The sequence below is a fragment of the Balaenoptera musculus genome, chromosome 14 (assembly GCF_009873245.2).
Source record: "Balaenoptera musculus isolate JJ_BM4_2016_0621 chromosome 14, mBalMus1.pri.v3, whole genome shotgun sequence".
NCBI lineage: Eukaryota > Metazoa > Chordata > Mammalia > Artiodactyla > Balaenopteridae > Balaenoptera > Balaenoptera musculus.
In genome coordinates, this window is record NC_045798.1 from 66,845,740 (window position 1) to 66,867,954 (window position 22,215).

At 50.4% G+C, this 22,215-nt stretch overlaps 1 protein-coding gene across 2 annotated transcripts in view; it reads left to right on the forward strand.

Annotated features, from left to right (window-relative positions):
• MAPK4 (mitogen-activated protein kinase 4) overlaps positions 1-22,215 on the forward strand; it is a 181,469-nt gene that overhangs the window by 86,720 nt on the left and 72,534 nt on the right. The window contains exons 2-3 of one of the 2 annotated variants that reach the window (XM_036823954.1): positions 14,007-14,249; positions 17,165-18,608. In XM_036823954.1, the coding sequence (XP_036679849.1) occupies positions 18,063-18,608 (546 nt within the window). In that variant the 5' untranslated portion in view covers positions 14,007-14,249; positions 17,165-18,062. The remainder of the gene's footprint in view (positions 1-14,006; positions 14,250-17,164; positions 18,609-22,215) is intronic. The other variant, XM_036823955.1, reaches the window with a different exon arrangement.

Genomic DNA, 22,215 nt, shown 5'->3' on the forward strand with positions numbered 1-22,215 from the left:
TTTACTTTACACACTGCCTTCATGGCTATCGCTTTTAACAAAAACCCTGTGAGATAAATATGGAAGGTATTAATATTCTAGTTAACAGATGTGGAAACTGAGGCTCAAGGTCATGTAATCTATGAGTGGCAGAGGTCAGACTTGAACCCAGAGTTCTTTCATAAGCCAGAGGCTCTCCACTGCACCTGATGGTCACCTTCTCCATGGGAGACACTGCCTCCTCCAGGCAGTTTCCAGAAAATTATGCGAGGCTCTTCATAAAAATAAATGGGACATTACAAGGGTCGTTCACTCTTGGCTGTTTTTTGAGAGTCAGGTGATGTTGTTCATCCTCTGCACCTGGGGGCACACCTGCAGATGGTCAGTCAGAGTAGGAGGCTGCCGGGAACATGGGATGGAGGGGGGGGGCACCTCAGCAAGCCCCACCCCATCCCGCTCGGACTGCCCGAGCATAGCCAAGGTGGACCCGAGGGCCATGGGCTTGTGCCAGGACTGTCAGAGCACCTGCAAGGGCCACTCTCCCCAGGGTGTCCAGCCCAGAGCTCCCATCTCTCCACACCTACTGGGGAGCCTCTACTCACTCCTCAAGTCTCCGTTTAAATGTCACTTCTTCAGGGAATCTGCCATTTTTCACCAAAGTAATTGTCTCCTTGTCACCCCTGCTCATAGCATCCTGTACTTTCCCATGATACATTTATCACAGTTGTAATCATACGTACACACTATTTGTGCCAATATTTGTGTCACATCTGCCTCTCCACCCCCAGACTGTAAGTTCCTTGGGGCCAGGGATCGTGTCTGCTTGATTTGCCCTGGGTCCTTCCCACTGCTTGGTACAAAGTGATGCTCAGTAAATATTACATGAAAGTATTAAATACTAAAAATACGTGCAAATGCTTTGGAGAGTGGAAAGTTGCTTGGCAAATGTGTTCTCACCTTTAATTTTATTGCTATCTGTGGGACTACCACACAATAAAAGAACTATGGCACACTGCCATATGGCACACTGCCTATGGCAGCTGAAGCTTCCAGAAAAATCGGGCAAGACAGTTCATGGGAAGACTCAGCTATGTGATCTTTCAGCGTGGCTGTTGGTGAATGAAGGGAACTAGACAGACGAGCCTGAGGAGATAGCCTTGGTAAACAACCTGAATTTAGCATTGCGAGTTTGTCAGTGTGATGATCTGAAAGCTGGGAGAAGAAAAAAAAAATGAACACCTAAGGGAATGGCATGCAGTTGCTCTCTGGGTTTATTTTTGCTTAAGCTGGTCTGTTCCTACCATTCTGGTGATGCCCCGCCTCCGGTGTGGTACCTGAAAGCGAGCAGTTACCAGGAACCTGCCAGCAAAATACTTCTCTGATCCCAGTTCCTTTCGGTTCCGCTGGACTCTCTGCAACACTCCCACTAAGTCAACTATCTGTTTCCACACCTCCGCTCAGCTCCTATCTGACCTCACTGTCACCCACACCTTGGCGGCCCCAGTGCGGTCTGTAAGCCCGGCCCAGTCTTCAGTGCTCACCACTCAACTGCTCCCTTGTTCCTGTGACCATCCCGCTCGTGTCCCAGAGAACCGACCACGCTTCCGGCAGCACATCGCCCCTCCAGGGGATGTGCCTCTATGCGCACTTCCCCCAAGCACCTCTTCCAAACACTTCCACTCTCAAGTCCCTGGCTCCATTCCCACCCATCTCCTTATTTGTTCATCAACTTTTTATTGAGCACCTACTGTATGCCAGGAATTGTACAAGGCTGGGGATATAAGGATGAAGCAGCCACTGTGCTTTTGCTCTCAGGATTCCCAGTAGTGGGAAGAAGGACCTACAGAGAGGTACAACCCCATGAGATTACTGCTTTAGGTGTAGGCATAGTGCTTCATGATTCTGGAGAAGAGAGAGTTTACTCTGAGGACGGCAGGGCGACATTAGGGTAGCACTGCTTCAGGGACCCAAAGAGGACAGTATCACCAACATACGGGCTGCATGTTCTGGGAAGGTGGAAAGTCAGGAACAATCGCCCCAGTCTGTGTGACTGCAGCGTGGGGTGCAGTTTAGGGAGTGGTTGGGCATGAGGCGGGAAGACAGATCAGGTCTGATGCAGGGGGCTGTGTGAGAAGCTTGGGCTTTAATCTCTGGGCAGTGGGGAGCTATTGAAAACCTTTTGAAAACAGGAGAATGAAATGATCAGTTGTGTTTCCAAGATAATTGGAAGCAGAAAGGAGGATGGATTGGAGAGGATGCAGGAAGGTGGTAGAGAGACCGTTGGGACTTCATTCATTCACTCATTCTAAACCTGTTCACAGAGGGAAGCCACAGACGCTACAGTGCTCTCAGCCGCAGGAAAGCAAATGTGAATGGTCTCACACCCCGCTCTACAGTGGGGACAAAAGCTAGGTGGTAGGATGCAGACTCTGGACATGTCAGGATATCCAGGACCTAAACTAAGGCAGTCTGGCTGAAGAAAAGGGGACAGATGGCAGTATTTCCAAGACAGGGTCTTATCTCCCCCATATCACCACCTCAACTCTGTTCACTCTGGTCACAGCCCTCACCAGCTTCCCCTGGGAGGTGATCCCATAGGAGACCTTGGCAGGGAGTGGGAAGAGAAAGGGCAAGTCCAGGCTCAGAGAACACCCTGAGCACAGGCACAGGTATCTAAGATTTTTTCCAGGCCTTAGTCCCAGTCATCTTTTCTGACACTTCAAAAGAAATCAGAGCCAATCTTTGCTCCTCGGAGCCTGGTGAGCGTGGGGTGGAAGCTGGCACTCCGTCCCTTTCTGAAGTTGTGTCGAAGAAAGACGGAACAAATCGATCCACAGGTCAAAAACATGACTATCAAAGTCAGTGTTTGGTTTGCTTTTTGCTTTATTTCAAAGAAAAACTCACCTTATAAGACTGAACAAAGGGATGCGGGTGGACTTTGGGTCCCGAACCCTCTACCTCAGTTCCGGTTGGTCAGGACTCTTGCAGGACCCCTTGGCTCCATCCTGATGAGACCCACACTGCACTTCTCTCCAGGCTTCCTGAAGCCTGGCCTCATGAGCACAGGCACTACATCCCGAGACTCTATCTGCCCGCGCTTGGGATCCTAATTCGCAGTTTTGGCAGTTGAAACAGATTCTAAATTAAAAACAAGTTACATTGTTGCTTGAAAAAAGAAAGTGATTTTTGTCATTGGTAATATAAAGCCTTACTGTAAAAGCAACCTTCTTCCCACCTAGGAGGTTCTTACTGATGGGTGGGTAGTGGTTCCTCCCACCACCCTCGGTGAGCAGGGGAGTCAGTCCTTTGTATCCATGGGTTCCACATCTGCAGATTCAACCAACTGCGGGTCAAAAACATTTGAAAAAAATTTCCAGAAAGTTCCAAAAAGCAAAACTTGAATTTGCTGCACTTCAGCAACTAGTAACATAGCATTTTTATTGTATTAGGGATTATACGTCATCTAGAGATGATTCAAAGTATACAGGAGGATGTGTGTGGGTTATATGCAAATACCGTGCCATTTTATATAAGGGACTTGAGCATCCTCAGATTTTGGTGTCCACAGGGGTTCCTGGAACCAATCCCCATGGATACGAGGGGACGACAATCATCTCTCTCTGCTTACTCCGAGTGAGAGGGGACCAGTGCTGGAGGGGGCAGCTCCTTCCAGCCACCCCTTCCTACTGTCTGGCCTTACCTCCTCCCTCATGTTCTGGAAGGCAGCTCTGTCCACAATGCCCACCCAGTCAACTGCCTTACCTACTCCTTTGAGCCCTAATTTGCCCTGGCCCTATAGCATTGGTAGATATTGAGGGCAATGTCTACCCAGTAGCCTTCCTCCCAAAGGGTGGCTTGGAGGCTGGATCTACCTTTAAGCCTGGGAGTGGCTGAGCCCTTCCCCAGGCAGCCCCCTGCCCGTACCCGTCGGCTTTGCTCTTGTTCCTGGCACCTGAGAACTCCAGCATAACAAGGACACAGAGCCTGCTTTGTGCTGGTTTTTCAGAACTCATTAAATCCCAAGGTTCGTTTATCTGGAGTCTGCAGAGAATGGGAGAGGTGAAGGAATGCTTCACTGCGTCACTGTCCCACCCAAATACTTACACTGTGTTGGCCTCGGTGCCAGCCTGATCCAGGTTTCCAGCTAATGACACTGAGCAGGTAAAATCCAGTTCCTGCCCAGGACTCCCTGTATCTGGGAGAGCTGTGGAGTTGGTGGCTGCTGGCACCATTATGTTTGTCAAGGTAACGCGCTGCATTGTGTTGGTCATGCTGCTGCTCCTGTCAAGGTTCCAGCATCTTCTGCAATGAGGACTTTATTGATGTGTGTGTCTAAGGCTCCTGAGCTGCGAGGACGGTCTGTGTGTGCCAAGTGCTAACAACAGCCCAGCGACCCACTAAGGAGGCAGGAGCGGCCTCTGGGAGTGGGGGCGGGCTCCCTCTTTCTTCCTGTTACCCTTCCTTCTCTCTCCTCATTCCTCCTCCCTGGCTGCCTCCTCTTTCTCTCCCTAGTTCCTCCTTTTCAACCCTGCTCCTCCGACTTGCGCCCCACCTCGCCTGTTTCATCGGGATTCTGAGTGCTCGCTTTCTCCCGAGTGCCTTTAGGCGTGAGACTGACCACATCCCTGCGATTCGTTCATTGTCTTGGTTGCACGTGAACAGACAGAGGCGTCTCTTGCTCCTGGCCTCTGGGGGCTCAGCTCTCCTCGGTCTAAAATGGAATTGGAGCTTTCCTGATGAAGCAAACACTGGCTCCGTCCCTACAGAGGCCGGGCACCGTGCTGGGCACCAGCCCTACACATCCTCAGTGGGGACCGGGCCCAAGTGACCATCCCCTCCTTTCTCCACCCCCCGGCGCAGCCTAGCTCCCAGCTCTGCTCTTAGTGACAGGAGAGGATTCCAGTTTGGAAGGTTGACAGCTGCTGCCACATGGTCCGTATGGGACTCTTTTTCCCTGATACAGAATGATCACTTAATTATCTGAGGAGGAGAGGGGGCTGCTCCTTCCCGGACAGCCAGTCCTTGCCATGCACGGCTCTTTGGTAGCTGGGTCAGGACCCCCTTCCTCACTGATGGAGGCAGTCCTGGCGATCCATAAGGTCATCCCTTGTGGGGCCCAAGAAACACCTGGAAGGGCCTGCGCCCCAAAACGGCAGCCTGGGCGCTCTACAAAGCCGGGTTCCCGCCTCTCCGAGTGACCTTAGAAGAGTTATTTCCTTTTTCTGGGTCTCAGTGTCCTCATCTGGCAGCGGTGGGAGCAGTTAGTATGAACTGACCTGGCACTGATCTGGCACCCGGGATGGTCACCTTTCTCCGGATGAAGTCAAAATCAGCTAAGAACATGCACGCCAGCTGGCGGGAAACCCGGTGTCACCATCAGGGCTCCTGGTCTTCGCCTCATTCAGCTAAGAACCCCAGGGTCGGGGAGGGGGGGGTTCGTCCGTCCCCTGCCCACCTCCCTGCTTCCTCTTGCTCTCTTGCTTCCATTGCTTTCTCTCCCAACCTTCCTCCACTCCCCTCCCAGGCACTGGAGCCATCTGTCTTCTTCTCCAGGGAGCTCATGATCCGTCGGAAGGCTGATCACTTCCTTCCCTCCCCCTTCCATGTCCGGTGGGGTTTGATGGCCCTGACCATCGAGCGTAAGAGGCTTATTTGCATGTGGAGTCCCTCACAGGCTTGTGGGAGTTCATTGTTCCTAAGAGGCCAGTGACACTCCCTAGTATCTCTCCTGCTAGAGTGAGGAGGAAAATGAAGAACAAGCACCCCATCAGCACGTTTCCCCTCCAATGGGTCAGGTTCCTACAATGTTATCTCTGTGGCATGGGGTTCTGACTCTTGGGGTCTAATAAGCTTTCAGTGAAGGAGGTGCTCACAAGGAGAGCAGAGGAGAGGGCGGTGGATACATGGAAGTTAATAAGTGAGAGCAAATGGCCTCACCGTGATGGACTTGGTTAGCCCCTTGGTGAGTCTCTTAGTCTGTTCAGGCTGCTACAACAAAACCATAGACGGAGTGGCTCATAAATAACAGAAATTTCTTTCTTATGGTCTGGAGGTTGGGAAGTCCACGATCAGGGGGCCAGCACGGTCGGCCTCTGGTGAGAGCCCTTTTCAGGATTGTACATGGCTGCTTCTCATTGTATCCTCACATGGTACAAACAGGGTGAAAGAGCTCTCTGGGGCCCCTTTTATCAGGACTCCCATTCATGAGGGCTCTAGCCTCATGACCTAATCACCTCCCAAATGCCCCACTTCCTAATACCGTCACATTGGGGGTTAGGATTTCAACATATGAATTGTGTGTGGGGCGCAGATACAAACATCCGGTCCATTGCAGTGATTCATTGTAGATTCATTCCTAGACACTCCATCCCGGGCTGGGTGTCTCAGTGTGTTCTGGGTCATAAGAGAAGACAGGGATAATTTAGCCTAAAGTTCCCCTCATCCTGCCCCCTGCCAAAAAAAAAAAAAAAGACTCAAAACGCATGTGCAATAGCTAGTGAACCAATACTCACTTCTTCCCATGCAGAGGCCACTCACTCTTGGAGGACTGTGAAGGGATGAGAAAGGGTAACAGTTCCGACCCCCTAGAGCCCAGCTAACATCACTGTGGAAGTGGTTTAATTTTAGTATAATTGGTTTGTGGTCGTGACTTACTTCCAATTTGTGCGAAATACTTTTGGAAGTATATTCAGATCACCACCCTGTTCTGATTCTCACGAGTAAGTGGGGAAGTATGGTTATTCCCAATTCACAGATTAGAAACTCCTTGCTAGAGAGCTCCCAGGCAGTGGTAGGACTCGAACTCAGGCCTCCTGGCTCCCAGCCTATGGCTTTCCTCCTCAGCTATGACAGTCCCATGTGGGCCAGACATTGTTGCTGTCACCTGAGCTGTCAAAATACCACTTCTTCTGTCACTTGTGAACAGGGAGATGCAATCACCAGGAGAGGGAACATTTTTCTGCTCTATGAATGATTTCTTTGTACCTCTGAGTGCAACCCCTGTAAATGATCAGCCTCCATGAGACTAGGAGGGAGTAGTGTGTGATACATGTGCTGGGTAATGGGCTGGGTAACTGGGTGAGAAGCAGGCCAGTGAAAGAAGTCAAGAACTCTATGAAATTTATTAAAGGGACTGCACTACACAGAGGATTTGAGTCAGAAAAGACTTGTGAAGTTCTCACATCTGGTTGGCATCTCTAACGGGGAGGAAAGAAGTGAGTTTCACAAATTTGAATTTGTCAATGGTGCTCTGGAGCATGGGGCTTCTCAGAATGCATTTGTTCTGCCCAAGTATTATTTATTATTGAGTAGGTTAGGAATTAGGCACTGGGGCTAGAGTGATGCACATGAAGGGGTCCCTGCCCTCACCAAGCTTCCAATCAAACACTGAAGACAAGCGATTAAAGCTGAAACAAAAAGGGAGAAAGTGATATGAGAGGGGGAGGGGGAGGACACAACCTGACAGATAAGCTAGTCTAGGGAGGGAAAGGAGTATCAGGGAAAGCTTCCTGGATGAAGGGGCATTTAAACTTGTACCCAAAGGATGAGTAAGAATTAGCCAGAGGAAAAGGAGGGGGAACAGCATGTGTGGAGGCCCAGAGGCAAGAGAGAAGATGACAGCTTCAGTGGACTGAAAGACATTTTGTATGGCTGGTGAGTAGAGTCAAGGAAACTATGAGGTTAGAGGCTGAGACCTTTAGAAGCGATGCCAGTTTCCAAGATGACTTAAAGGAGGAAAGCAAATGCTTCTTCTCTAAGGAACTGGGGAAACTAGAAAAACAAAAGCAAGCACTCAGGTGTGAGAGGGATGGGGGTGGGACCCTCCATGACAGAAGTCCCCATGGGAGATGACAGAATGCACTGGTGTTGCAACCAAGCCTGGATCAGGAAGCGGGCTCGACCCCTTTCTAGTGTGTGATCTTGAGAAAGTTACTTCCACTCTCTCAAAACGGAAGCAAGAGGAGGAAACAGGTGCCTACCATGCACAAATCACTGGCACAGTGTTCATTCATGTCAGGGAATAGTTCCCCGCAGTGTGCTGTGAAAGTTCAAACATCATTGAACGTGTGTCACCGTGCCCAGCACATAGTAGGTCCTCGATAAATGCCAGCTGAGGCGGACCATGTGCCTGGAAGTGACTTTCTCATGAAATCTGGGCTCACAGAGAGTAATCTCGGAATTCAGGAAGGCACAGGGGCCCGTGGGCACTCTGCAGTGGGGGCTAAAGCAAGTGTGGGAGAAATGAAAGATGCAGGCTCTGCTTTTGAGAAGCTTAGGCCCTGGCTGGGATCTCTACCCTTTAGAATACAGTCCAAACAAAGCAAGCCCCAAAGAGGCTCACCTTATTTAGCCACTTAGGTCATAACTGTCCTGATTTAGATATTGAAAGAGGCCAACATCTTCTGTGATGCCAGGTTTCCTTCCTTTAAAAAAAAACAAAAAAGAAAGAAAAATGAGAAGTTTCCCTTTGCGTCTACAAAGGTCAAATGTAGCAGTTGTCTCAAATCAGAAGGATTTAAATGCTGGCACGCAAACACACCCTCACACACTGGTGATCCGAAAGTCGGACTCCCAGCCTCAAGCCTAGGCAGGTACAGCCCCTGCCCCCGTGCTGTTCCCGTGGCGACCAGCACCCACACCCCACACTCAGGGACCCAGACTGACTGCCCGCCCCCAGCTCTGCACTGATGTGGGCATCACAGCTCCAAATGAGGCCTCCGGAATTTCTCTCCGTGCTATTTCAGTATTGTTGGGAGGCTTGGGAAGCCTTTGTTCTCCCTGGCTGGTGACGTAATTTTCAAGAGCAAAAGGCAGAGGAGAGACTGAACTGAATACTTCCCAGAGTTTGCTTTTGGGGGAGGCGGTAATCCCAGAGTCTGGTGTCCTTGCCGCTCGTTTTCTCCTTCCAGCCCTCTGTAGCTCTCCTCCCATCCCCCCTCAGGGAGACGAGGATAAAAGAGGTTCCCCTCCTGTTTCTTACTCGGTGGCGTCCCCACCGGCACGTTCTGGAGGAAACCGTATAAGGGAAACCAACCAGGGCCAGTGGCCTCACTGCCTCAAAGGGGCGTTAGGGAGTTTGCACATCTCAGGGGAGGACGCACGCTGGGGCGCCTGTCAGCGGCTCCCTGCCTGAGACGTACATGTTTTAGGCCAAGAAGTGCTTTGGGCCTGGGTTGGTTACTGCCCTGCCGGCTGGTGTATGAACGGGATCCCGGGACCTCGGTTGGAGTGGTCCTGGGGGCAAGAGAGGCTCGGGACACTGCAGCCTGAGTTGGCCCCATGGGTGATAAGACGGGGAGGAGCCATCTGCCCGCGCACGTGGGTTTCCACAAACAGAAGGGGCTTCCAGACTCGGGTACCTTACTGCCCATGAACACGTCCAGCCTGTTCCCCTCCTGGGTCGGGGGAGTGGTACTTCATTTCAAGAGCTGGAAGACCAGGAAGAGTGTTTCTCCTGATTCCTGGGAGCCCCGATGCTAAAAATCAGAGGTAAGGCAGTGACCACTGCCTTGGGCTAGCAGTCCTCTCCTTGGTGAGGAAACGCCTCCTGGTCACCTCTCTTCTGGGGCTTGTGTGGCATCCTTGCTTGAGCCCCCCGCTTTATCTCCCACTCACCTTGGAGGGGTTCAAAAACTTTCTGATCTGTGCCTCAGGGGCACATTTTTTAAATTTGTCTTTCCATGTGGGTTATACTTTGTCATAATCCTTTTTTTTTTTTTTTATTTTTTTATTTTTTAAAGGCATTCAGAGAGATACTTTTTTTTTTTTTTTTTAACTTTTTTGGGTTTTATTTATTTATTTATTTATTTATGGCTGTGTTGGGTCTTCGTTTCCGTGCGAGGGCTTTCTCTAGCTGCGGCAAGTGGGGGCCACTCTTCATCGCGGTGTGCGGGCCTCTCATTATCGCGGCCTCTCCTGCTGCGGAGCACAGGCTCCAGACGCGCAGGCTCAGCAATTGTGGCTCATGGGCCCAGTTGCTCCGCGGCATGTGGGATCCTCCCAGACCAGGGCTCCAACCCGTGTCCCCCGCATTGGCAGGCAGACTCTCAACCACTGCGCCACCAGGGAAGCCCCATATACTTTGTCATAATCCTAATCTTACTGCACAACGTAGCCATTCCTGTGTCAACTGGTATTTATTTCTGGAATCCTCACTGTGTGCCAGACACAGGATTCACCCCCCGGGGTTAAGTCAGTGAAAAAAAAGGAGGTAAGATTCCCCCACCGCCACCCCCTGCAACAACCCTGCTGACTTCCCAAGGTTCTGTCTGGCTCTGGAATCTGATGGGCTCTAAGGCAGGTAAGACCCAGGACCCCCTGCCCAAAGCCTCAAGATTTCAGGCCAACTTTGCATCTTTTCCATCTTGAACATGTCAAGAGCCGAGGTCTCTGCGTCCCTCCTCTCTGTTAGTTACCTATTGTCTATAATAAATACCCCCGCATTTAGTGGCTTAAACAGCATTTGCTGTCACACAGTTTCTGTGAGTCAGGAATCCGGGCACAGCTTTTAGCTGGGTGCCTGTGGTGTAAGGTCTCTTGTGAGCCTTCAGTGGGGCCGTGGCCACTGGAGAGGGCTGGAGTCCTCTCAAGCTCACTTTGGGGAAGATCCGCTTCCTGGCTCGCTCACGTGGTGGCCAGCGGGCCTCAGAAGATCCCGTTGCAAGAACTCACCCGGGTCTCCCCTCAGGGCTGCCTCATGACATGGCCACTGGCTTCCCCCAGAGCTATCACCTGGGACGGAAGCCACAGTCTTCTCATAACCTGATCTCAGAAGTGACATCCCATTATTTCCGCCATATTCTGTTCCTTAGAAGTGAGTCAGTAAGTCCACACATGCTTAGGGGAGGGGATTCCACAGAGCCTGAAGCCAGGAGGCGGGGACCATTGGTGGCCGTCTTGGAAGCTGCCTTCCCCCTCCTCCAGGAGGCTTCTCTGACTGATCTTCCTGGTCCTCTTACTGCACTTGCAGTGGAACTATGAAGTTGGTCCCCGAGTATTCTTGCACTGTTTCTGTTATTGTTATGTGGTCCTTCTCTCCCTATAGGAATATAAGCTCCTTGAGGTCAGGAGCCATATGTTCTACATCTCTTTATTTCCCACTTAGACCAACCATGTACCTAGCAGGTTACTATCGGGTGGACAGTGACAGCTTCAGGTTAAAAGAAAAAAGACAGTAAAAATGTCTTAAGCAAAAATAGAGCTTGACCATCTCACTTGGCAAGAAAGCTGGAGGCAGGCATTTCCAGGCTTGGCTCAGCTACTCAGCGATGTCTACAAGGCCCCATGCTCATCTGCCAACTCTGGTGTGCTGGCTTGGTCTCCAAGCTTGTCCCCACATGGTCTCAAGATGGCTGCTGTGGCACCAACACCACCTCTTCCTACAAGTGCATCTAAGGACAGGAAGAAGAAAACTTTTTCAGTGAGGCCCCTCTAGTGCCTTTAAGGCTTATTGTCCAGAACTGGCTGATATGATCACCTCTAAACCACCCATTGCCAAAGGGGAGTTGGGTTAGCACGATTGACTTAGATTCATGGCCCTCAACAAGGATGCGTGTGGGAGATGTCATTGCCCTCTAGGATTCTGGCTATGTGTGAGGCTGTCACAGGAACCAGGGGGCGCTGTTGGCATTCAGTGGAGCAAGGCCGGGGTTGCTAAACTTTTGGCGATACCGTACCCTGTACCATATAGCACCATGAAACAAATAACTCTTCTGTGCAATTGCCAATACTGCTGGAGACTGCTGCTTTGGACCAGTGGTTCTCAACTAGGGGTAATTTTGTACCTTCTCCACTGGTGATAGTTTTCAATGTTGAGGGACATTTTGCTTGTCACACCTGGGGGATGCTACTAGTGCATCTGGTGGGTAGAGGCCAGGGATGCTGCTAAACATCCTACAGTACACAGGACAGCCCTGCAGCTGACAAGGACCTGGCACAAAATTTCAATCATTCTGAGGTTGAGAAGCCCTGGTTTAGACCCGTCATCTAACCATGAGTCAACCCTGAGTTGGGCTCAGCTGCTCAATGGCTGACCCAGACTTGGTTTCTGTTCCTTTGGAGGAAGTGGGAATGGTTCCTGGGCAGGTGACCAGTGGCAGCTACAGGACCAGCTGGGAGGGTGCTCAGCTCAGCTACCCTCTAGGATGGCCAGTCCCTGCAACCAGGGCCTCTGGCATCTGAGGTGTACAGTTAAAGAAGAGGTCAGGTACTGGTTGGAAGGCAGGGTTATGGCTGTTTGAACTTGGCAGAGGTTTTTTGTTGCTGTTGTTGTTTGGGGTTTTTTTGTGTGTTTTGTTTTCTTTTTGGTTTGGTTTAGTTTTCCTTAACTCTTAATCTCATTTTAATGTTTTATTTCTCAATTTTTCTTTTTGTCAAGTGGGCTCATTAACTGTGATCTCCACACTGGAGCTGAACACAGGCTGAAAGGGTAGCTGCTTGTGCTTTAGTTTGAGAAGAACCACAGGGTGTGTATCCCCCAAATTTGTCCTTCACTAGTCCTGGGAAGTCACATTGGGTCTAGATGGTTCTTGGTGGGAATCACCTACTTGGGCTCAGCTAATGGGCTACAGTGATGAGAAGTGTGGGCTTTGGAGTCAGACAGACCCGCGTTTACACCCCAGATTCATCACTGGCTACTTGTGCGACTTTGGGAAAATCATTTCCCTCTGGGGGCTTCATGGGAGAATGATATCAACCTCATGGGGTTCTTGTGAGACCCAACTGATCAGTCCCTTGGCCCAGAGTGAACCCTCCACGTGTGTAGTTACCCCATCTTCATAGTGTCATATTCACCAGTTCCCCAGAAAGGCTCTGTTAAGATGCACATGGAGTTTGGGAGTGAGGCCCATCAACAGCACCATAGAATCGCAGAGCTGGAAGGTAGCTTGTGGAAAGCAGAGAGCTGGGTCCTGAGTACACAAAACCTACAGATGAGCTGAACTAAGCCTGGGTGTGATCCCAAGCCCAGGGTTCCTCCCGGGGAGGGCAGGCGTGGGATAGTGCCACTGTGAGGGGCAACCGGGGCTGGTGGTAGGGAATTGAGTCCAGGAGAGAGGAGACGGTGCAGAAAGAGCCGGAAAGGGGCCTGGTTACCACACACTTCAGTGCCTCCTTGGAACAAGCTAGAGGGCATTCCTACATGATCTAGAGCAGGGGTCTAGAGCAACTTACCCCCTGGCCCAATCCAGCCCCCCACCTATTTTTGTAAATAACGTTTTGTTGAAACAGAGCCATGACATTCATTTGGGTATTGTCTGTGGCTGCTTTTGTGATGCAAAGGCAGGGTTGAATAATTGTAACAGAGACTGTTTGTCCTACAAAGCCTAAGATTTTTATTCTCTAGCCCTTTATAGAAAAAAAATTGCCAATCTCTGGTCTAGGGACTTCATTCATATAGACTGCAGCAATTAGGATCATGGAACTTCAAGTCAGACAGACTTGACTGATATGAATGGTACCACCTGGAATTGCGCAGTGTACAGCCTGTTCAACCATAAACATCAGCCCTGCCGGGGAAGGTTTTCCTGCAAGATTTTGGGTGCTCAGGAGAGGGAAGAAAGCAGTATCTGGGAAATGTCCTCCAGACAAGGCCTCCAATGCTGGGGGCCTTGGTTCCTGCTGAAAGCCACCAGCCTGAGGTTTGGGAGGATCAGAGCAGGCAGAGGAGGTGAGTCTAAATTTAGACGCTCCAAAGCTGCTTTGTAAACTAGAGCCCCAGGAATCCCAGAAAGGGACAATCGGCACACACCACCAATCTCTGGTTTGCCTCCACATGTTAAAAGGCTGGATGCATGAGAGGATAATTAATTGGCCTCAAATAAGATACTGATGGAAAGTTGGTGAGAAATCAGTGGAGAAAAGAAACACCATTGCTAGGAGTCCTGGGGTAGAGATTTCTACTCCTGTGTTTATTACGATGTTCACCATGGAATTGTGGGAGCCTTGTTGCCCTTGGAAGAGTTACATGTGTTCTTCTCGCTGACTGTCATTTGAGCACAGCTGAACCCATGACCTTTCCGCCTCTCAAGGTGAATGCCAGCTCCCTGGTTCCAAATCACACCTGTGATTCAGAGCAGCTGTGAGCCACCACCCCCAAATGGAGAATGACTGTGCTTTGCCCTGAGATGCTGCATCACACCAAGAGCTGCCATCCTCACTCCTCTGCCCAGGTGGGCACATCCAGATGCCGGATGTGCCCCTCTCCAGGGCCGATGGGCCCACGCCTCTTGGTACATCATGCAAGAAAAGAGCCCTAATCCGAGACTTCTTAGGTAATCGACATTTCATAATCAGTCCACCTGTGGGGAAAGGCAAAGGGTTTACGGTAGAAATTATAGAGGAATGATAGGGGAAAACTTAGAAAATAAGGAGGTTTGAGAAGAGATGAATAACAGTAAACTCAAATGGGAACAGAGAAACGGTCAGATGAGAGCTGCCTAGTTCGTGTTGAAATGCTAAGAGAGGCAGCATCTAAGCAGATGATACTGAAGTTCAGGGATACTGGTTTGTCTGAGCAGTTGGGGCTTGTTGTGTGAAGATCCCTGTTGCAATGAACACGTTGCATTGGGGCAGCGATGGAAAGGGGAGGAGGCTGACCATCTAGGGAAGATGGGCATCACGGTTTTGTAGACATAACAAATGCACCTCAGGTAACTGCAATTCACAGTTATGTTCTAAGTACTACTTTTTGTCCTGGGCTTGAGAAACTTAAAGCCTAGTTGAGAGATGGACATGTATAAAAAGTTAAATAACAGCCCAGATTAGTATATGGTAAATGTCAAATACAGTATATACACACAAACACACTGGAGTTCAGAAAAGGGAGGAATGTCACTGCGGACACTTCAGAGAGGAAGTGAGACTTCATCTGGATTTGGAATAACGGACAGGATTTCAACAAGTGGGGAAGAAGCAGGATATTTCAGGAACCAGGAAGGTGCAATCAAAGAAACAGGACAGGAATTAAAAAAGCGTATTTAGAGGCCATGAGGATGATGGATTGGCTGGAATTGAGCCTTCCCAAGGTGACGGGGTTTCTGCTGATAGCGTATTGGGCAGACCACTGAGACACACACACACACACACACACACACATACACATTTCCTCCCCCTGTGAGAGGAAGAAGAAAGAGTTTTAAAAATAAATAAAGTCCCTCTTAATTATCCACAGATTATCTGCACTGCAGCTGATCTAGAACAAATCCTGCCTTCAGCTTGCTGGTGATGTCATCTCCCTGCTTAGGTGCTCATTCCCGTCTCTGTTTACAGCCCACTGGGAGCCGGAAAGGGAAGAAGGCTTCAGCATCTCCCCTCATAAAGCAATATATAATTTCTTCTGTTTGCTCTGCCCTTGGGAATCAGGCCAAGTATATGGGTAGAAAGTGAAAGGTGTTCCAGTTCAGTTTCTGTTACCTGACTTGGGCAGCAGGAGTTGGAGGAGAGATGAAACGGGGCTGCAGGTGGCTCTTTTGTTCCCCTAAATTAGGTGTCCAGGTGGACTTCACAGCACAGGCCATAGACAGGCTCAGTGGGTGGTCCCAGCACTGTCTCTAACTGGCTAGGAATCCTCAGAGTGAATGGTATTCATTTATCAATTCATCAAATGTTTATTGACCCTGTCTATGCTATAAGTACTGACCTGGTGTTCCCTGAGCTTCAGTGCCCTTATCTGTAAAGTGAGAACTCAGACTAGAATCATAGCCTCTCAGTGGAGATGCTGGCATTTGGGGGTGGGTGTCAGTTATTCACTGATGGTGATACTCGGCAGGATGATTGGCAAATCTGGCCCTGCTCATTAAAGGCCTGTAGTGACTCCTCGTCAGAGCAGCTAAGGAAGGCAGGACCACCCCCAGTTGAGGGCCACAGGACTTGCTTGTTACAATTATTTCCCAGTCTTAAGTTCTGATTATTTTGCTGCTGGGCCCAATAAAAACATGCAGAGTAGAACTGCTGAAGATTGATGAAACATCAGAATATTAGGTACATCTTATTCAAGCATAAGGGAATTTTTAACAATAGCAACGACAGGTAACATCTGTTGAGCAATTACTATGTTCCAGACTCTTGGTAAATTTCTTTCATTAGTAGTCTTTGGAGGGCATCTGGTTATTTACTATTTCAGGTCATCTGTGTCCCCTAATTTGCCGCCTTGATTTTAGAACATTGAGTTGACTGTTGTTTTGCTTCATTTATCATTTGCAGAGTTCAGATGTGAAAGTATGCCTACAGGGGGCCCTACAGGATTATGGGAATTAAGAAGCAACCCTGGCTAGATTCAGTCCTTTGCACAGGATATAGTGTTTGTTCTCTGTGTGTTTGTGGACTTTATAAACTTATAAAACCTGTCACTTCCTTAGAAGCTATGATATTGCCTTTACTTCAGAGGTCTGAATTTACATTGCTAGTTTTGCCATTTTTTTCTCCCCACTTAGGTCCTATGCCTGTAATTTGAGTCAGCAGCCACCAGGGGGCAGTCAGTATATGATTTGACTCATTGCTTTGAAGAGCTAGGTCCCCATTACCAAAAAGAATACAGTTCACCATGCCAGCCCTGGTGTCATGATAAGAAGTCTGTGCCCTGCTTTGCTGTGCAGAAAGTCCCTATCCCAGGGTGGCAATAAAATATCCTTATAATCTGGTATGTATGCTATGCTGCCTACATGGGAAGTAAGAGATACAAAGTAATTAAATCTCAGTGCATGGCAAATTCTCTCAAAATAGTCAAAGACATTTGCAAAAGAAGGAAGAAAAGGGGTCCAAGTAGAAAAACAAAATTATTGACCCTTTATTTTCTGTCTGCAACTAGTTACTTTTTACTCTCACCCTGCTCAGCTAGTGCTGCTGTGTGTGTCTGGAGAGCATAACAAATGATTTTCACAAAGGTCAGAGCTGATCATTGCCACCCACAGTTTGTGCATATTAACTTTCAGGGAACAGGCATTTACATAAAAGGCACACCAGTTGATGGTCTTATCAAATCAATCCATCTTCTCTCCCTTCCAGGGGAGCGCTGCACACAGCAGGCGGGGTGGCTGGGCAGTGCAAAGCCTGGAATCCCCTGAGCAAGCAGTGTTTCAGCTGGCTGGACAGATCAAATAACACTTGGGCTGGTTAACAAAAGACACACAAGTGGGAAGGTGCTGGAAGCTGAAGTGTGGAAATTTACCCAACATTGTTTCTTTGACAGGAAAGGAGACTTGGTCTGAAAGATGCTGCATTCCTGCCAGCCTCTCTGGGTCCAGCAGAACACTGTCTCATTCAAGGTAGTGTGGACGAGGGGGTGACAGAGGATGCTGCCCACATCTGAAGCCTCCAGAGGATCCTGGCTGGGCAGCTGAGCTGCCCTCAGGTCTGGGACTTCAGGTGTAACTTGGTTGAGAGCTCATGAAAGGTGCTTGGATTTCTCCAGCTTTCTTCACCAATGCTCAACAGACTGGTTTGGGTTTCAGAATCTAAGAGGAGCTGGTAGAAAGGAGAGCTGGCAGAGGTACAAAGAAGTCCCTACGAGCCTCTAGAATCCATTGTTGGGATCTCTTCATACTGCTCGGGACACAGAGAGCAGCTCCCAAGCTGCTGAAGGCTGTGCTACCACTGAGCTTTGGACCATCGAAAGTAAAAGAACACAGCTCAGCAACAGCACCACATTTCAGCAAGAAGGAGCCTTTTAACAAAGGATTTAAAGGGGAGAGTTTCTGCATCTCTACTTTGTGGTCCATCATGATAGAAAACTTTACGTTCACATAGATAATGAGACTGGTTTTTCTTTCCAAGATGCTATATTTGAAAGAATCATGAGCCATTCTAAGCTTCCAGGTAGGCTCAGGATACACAGGAGTTGGTGGACAGCCTTCCCAGTACAGGTTAAGGAAACAGTCTGAGCCTCCAACTTCTGCAGCTCAGCGAGTATGGACATATGCCACTCTTGTCTCCAGGGAGCTGGTGGCAGTGACATCACCCGGAGAAAAAGCGTCCCTCAGCCTCAGGGCTTGACAGAATGAGGTGTGCTGGGGAAGCCACGAGCTGGGACTTGGCCTTTCCTGACTGCCCCTTCGTCCCACGGGCAGCCCCTGACCACTGAGCCAACGATGGCTGAGAAGGGCGACGGCATCGCCAGCGTCTATGGGTATGACCTTGGTGGGCGCTTCATTGACTTCCAACCCCTGGGTTTCGGCGTCAACGGGCTGGTGCTGTCAGCCGTGGACAGCAGGGCCCGCCGGAAGGTGGCCGTGAAGAAGATCACCCTGAGCGACGCCCGCAGCATGAAGCATGCACTCCGGGAGATCAAGATCATCCGCCGCCTGGACCACGACAACATCGTGAAGGTGTATGAGGTGCTGGGGTCCAAGGGTGCCGACCTGCAGGGCAAGCTGTTCAAGTTCAGCGTGGCCTACATCGTCCAGGAGTACATGGAAACCGACCTGGCGCGCCTGCTGGAGCAGGGCACGCTGACGGAGGAGCATGCCAAGCTCTTCATGTACCAGCTGCTCCGAGGGCTCAAATACATCCACTCCGCCAACGTGCTGCACAGGGACCTGAAGCCCGCCAACATCTTCATCAGCACGGAGGACCTCGTGCTCAAGATTGGGGATTTCGGGTTGGCGAGGATTGTTGATCAGCACTATTCACACAAGGTACGTCTGGCCAGAATGGCTGATACGGGTGGTCCATGTAATCCTCAAGAATGCTCAGTGTTCAAGAGGGTATTCCTAGCTCCCGTGGAATCAGAGGACTGGGGTCAGTATTTGGGGGAGGCTGGAGGGTGCTAGAAGGATCACGGGGCTGAAAAGTTGTTGCTGGGGGAGTAGGGAAGTTCTGGTTCTTAGTCTGGTTCTTAGTCTGGTCTAATGGTTGTGGCCGTTAGTCATGGCTGTGACCGATGACTCAAGGCCGTACAAGAGGGGTTGGATTAGAAGATACAGCTCTAAACTCTATGGCTTTAAAATTGTGCTGCTGGGGAGTTCCTTGGTGGTTCAGTGGTTAGGATTCCGAGTTTTCACTGCTGTGGCTCGGGTTCAGTCCCTGGCTGGGGAACTGGGATCCCGCAAGGCATGAGGCACAGCCAAAAAAAAAAACCAAAAACGTTGTGCAGTTGGTGAATTTGCCTCTAGCAAGCATCCTCTTATTCCTGCCATCCACCTAACCAACTCCCCTGCCTACTTTCTGCTCAGGACTCCCTGGGAGGCTTCCCACCATTGGAATCTTTTGCTCTGGTTCATCTCGCCTCCTCCTCCCATCAAAGCTGCCCCACTCTGTGTTCCATTCTCTCTGTCCGTGGACGGAGGCATAAGCGGTGACTCTGATAAACTAATTCTCGGTGTACATTATCCAGCTAATGGCTCGGCTCTCCCAGGTCCCGTGATGCACTAGCCCCCTAGTGTGACACTAAAGCCACGGGTGTCTGGATTGGTGCTGACCCCCCACGGGGTGGGCGGCTAAATGCTCCAGCGGCAGCAGAGATCAGAGCTGACCCGGCCACACTGACCCTTGTTCCCAAGGCCCCAGACCTCTTCTTACCTGATCCACTGTGCCCTTCAGGAACTGGGAGTCCTCTGAAATTCTATTCCCCTCACCTCAGTTCCTGCCACTTTAGGGGAGTCTCTGAGCACCTCAGCCAGGCACCCCTCAACAGAGCTGTGGAGTGGCTATGATTTCCAGCCTCCTGCCAAAACTTTTGTATCATGAATTTTTACTAGAATGAATACATCCCTCAGGAAGTAGGTGCACCATAAACTGTTATCAGCCAAGGGGCTGGGGTGGGTGATGAGAGGGGAGGGTAGCTCTGACCTTGAACATGCTTCAGCTTTCTCTCTGAGGCCCCATTCCTCTGCTCTCCCTCGCCACCCTATTTGCCTGCAGCCAGAAGGTCACGGACACCAAGAAACGTGCTGACCTGCCTGGTACAGCTGCAGCGGGGTGGGGGTGGGCGGAGCAGGGCTCCCTGTCCCAGCCTCACTAGCTGGAACTTGGGGTCCAGCCCAGATTTCAGACCTCGAATCAGCCCAGCTGGCTCTAGTTCCCTAGTGCTGCCTTAACCATGAGCTTGCCCGCTGTCCCCCCCTCCTGCAGCCAGGCCATCTGTCAAAACTGACAGCCGACTCCGTAGGAAGGAATGTCCACGGTAAAAAAAAAAAAACAATCATGCCCTTCTGTCTTCCTAACTCCCTGTGCTATGTCTCCTTCTGAGGAGCAATGACCCCAAACAATTGAACCAACGGTTTTAACGCAAATCAGTTCTTATTTGGTAAAAGGACCAGAGAATCCATGACACTCTCATTTCTGGGATGCACAAAACCACCTTCTGAATTGGAATTAACCAGTACATTTGGGAGTCATAATAGGACCTTCCTCGATGAAAGGGTCTGATTAAGTGAAGTATTACAGGGAACGTGCACAGAACAGCACGTGGTAAGCTTTTGGGAAAATCAGGGAAGGTGGTCACAAAGACTGGCCGTGGCAGCAATTCTTAGGAGGTGCGTGGTGTGAGGAGGTGATACCGTCTGAGGAGGCAGAGTCCCGGGCTCCCTTCTGACGGCGCTGACTGCGACGTGGACAGTCACCCTCTGCGAGCCTGCGTTTCCCCATCTTTGACGAGGATGATAATATGCTCCCTGCCTGCCCCGCTGGCTTGTGGTTGTGAATCAAAATGGAACGTGAAAGCAAAGCCCCTTGGAAAGCAGTAAGGACCCCATCCGTTCATCTAATGAGCGTTTACTGAGTACACAGGGCCCGGGCCCTCTGCTGGGAGCCCGGGAGGAGCCCCAGGTTCACGGACCACCGCAGGTGGCTGTACAGGCTCCTGTCACTCAGGGGTGGGAAGCCACCTCTCCAGTGGGAACTTTCATTTTCCTGATGCAGAGGAAGTTCGATGCTCTGACTTTCCCTTCGTGTGCCCTCTTCAGTAAAATTAGCCGTGGGAGGTTAAAAAAGAAATCACTGGAGCCAGCTACGAGCCCACTAGGTGTTCACATCAGCCCTGCGTTTGGCAGGTGTCCCGTGCCCCCACCTGCTTCCTCCCCCATATACTTTCTGCTTTTAGCTTCCTCCCTGCTCTGCCCCGAGCGATGACGAAAGCTTTATATTTGGTGCCTTTATTTATCTGATGTGCATTTAAATCAGTTCTCATTTAATTCTCAAAATGCCGTGAGGCACTTCGGGCAAATGGTCCATTTTAAAATGGAGAGAATTGGCTTTCTCAAGATTACTTGGCTGACTGCGGCAGAAGGGACACAAGAACTTGGCCTTCTTGTTTGTTGATGGATGACCTTTCTGTGTGCTGTCTCCTTCATGAAGGCTTTCTGGGTCTCCAGTTGGAATGAGTCATTCTTTCCTTTGAATTCCCCACCCCCTAACCTGGATCTTCCAGCGCCTACCATTCTCTGCTCTGTTTTACTGTGTGTGTGTCTGCGTCTTCCGTGCGCTCCTAGGCTGAGAGCTCCTCAGTTCCTGACGGCCGTGCCATGTTCATGTTGGTTTCCTCCAGGGAGTCTCATCCTGTGCCTGAGACATGGCCCAGTTGATTGTGTTGACTGTCTTGAACTAATGGAAGAACTGCCATTGGCCAGCACATTACAGATAGGAAGCTAGTTGGGCTCATTGATTCCATGTGCTTGGGAGGTTTGACTCTCAGAGAGAGAGCACGGCATTCTTCCAGCCAATGAATTGGTGGGGGTCAGACGTGTGCATCTGCTTTCCCTGGTGCGTTTGGAGGACAGTGCCTACATGGGAACGGCTCTAAACTGAGCCCTCCTCAAGCTTCGTGGATCCTGTGCTTGCCTTGAAGAGGATCGTGCTCACCTGGGCTGCAGCTCGTGCCTTTGCGTGGGCCACAGCCCCTTGCCAGGGACGGGCTTTGTGATCCGACGGGGGGCTGGACTCGGATGCAGCAGCCGCTGTTCACTCTCCTCATTGTGACTTTCTCACGGGTGGACAGCAAGCCTCCTTCCCTTCCACATCCCCTCATCTAGCACGGGGCCTGGCACAGGGTAGGTGCCCGTTGTGTTTGTCTGGTAGACGAGGTGCCAGAGGGAATGGCCTTCTCTAATGAGCAGCTGGCAGCACTGGGGCTTTAAGTCACAGTCAGGGAGCATTCTGAGCCTGTGTTCCCCTACCTCACCATCCCAGGGGTCTTGGTCTTTGCAAGGCAGAGGGCAGCTGGAGGCCCCGGTTGGCCCACACTGTCAGGAAGATGGCAGTGGGTGGCAACGGGGGTGCTCTGATGGCTCTCACTCAACAGACACG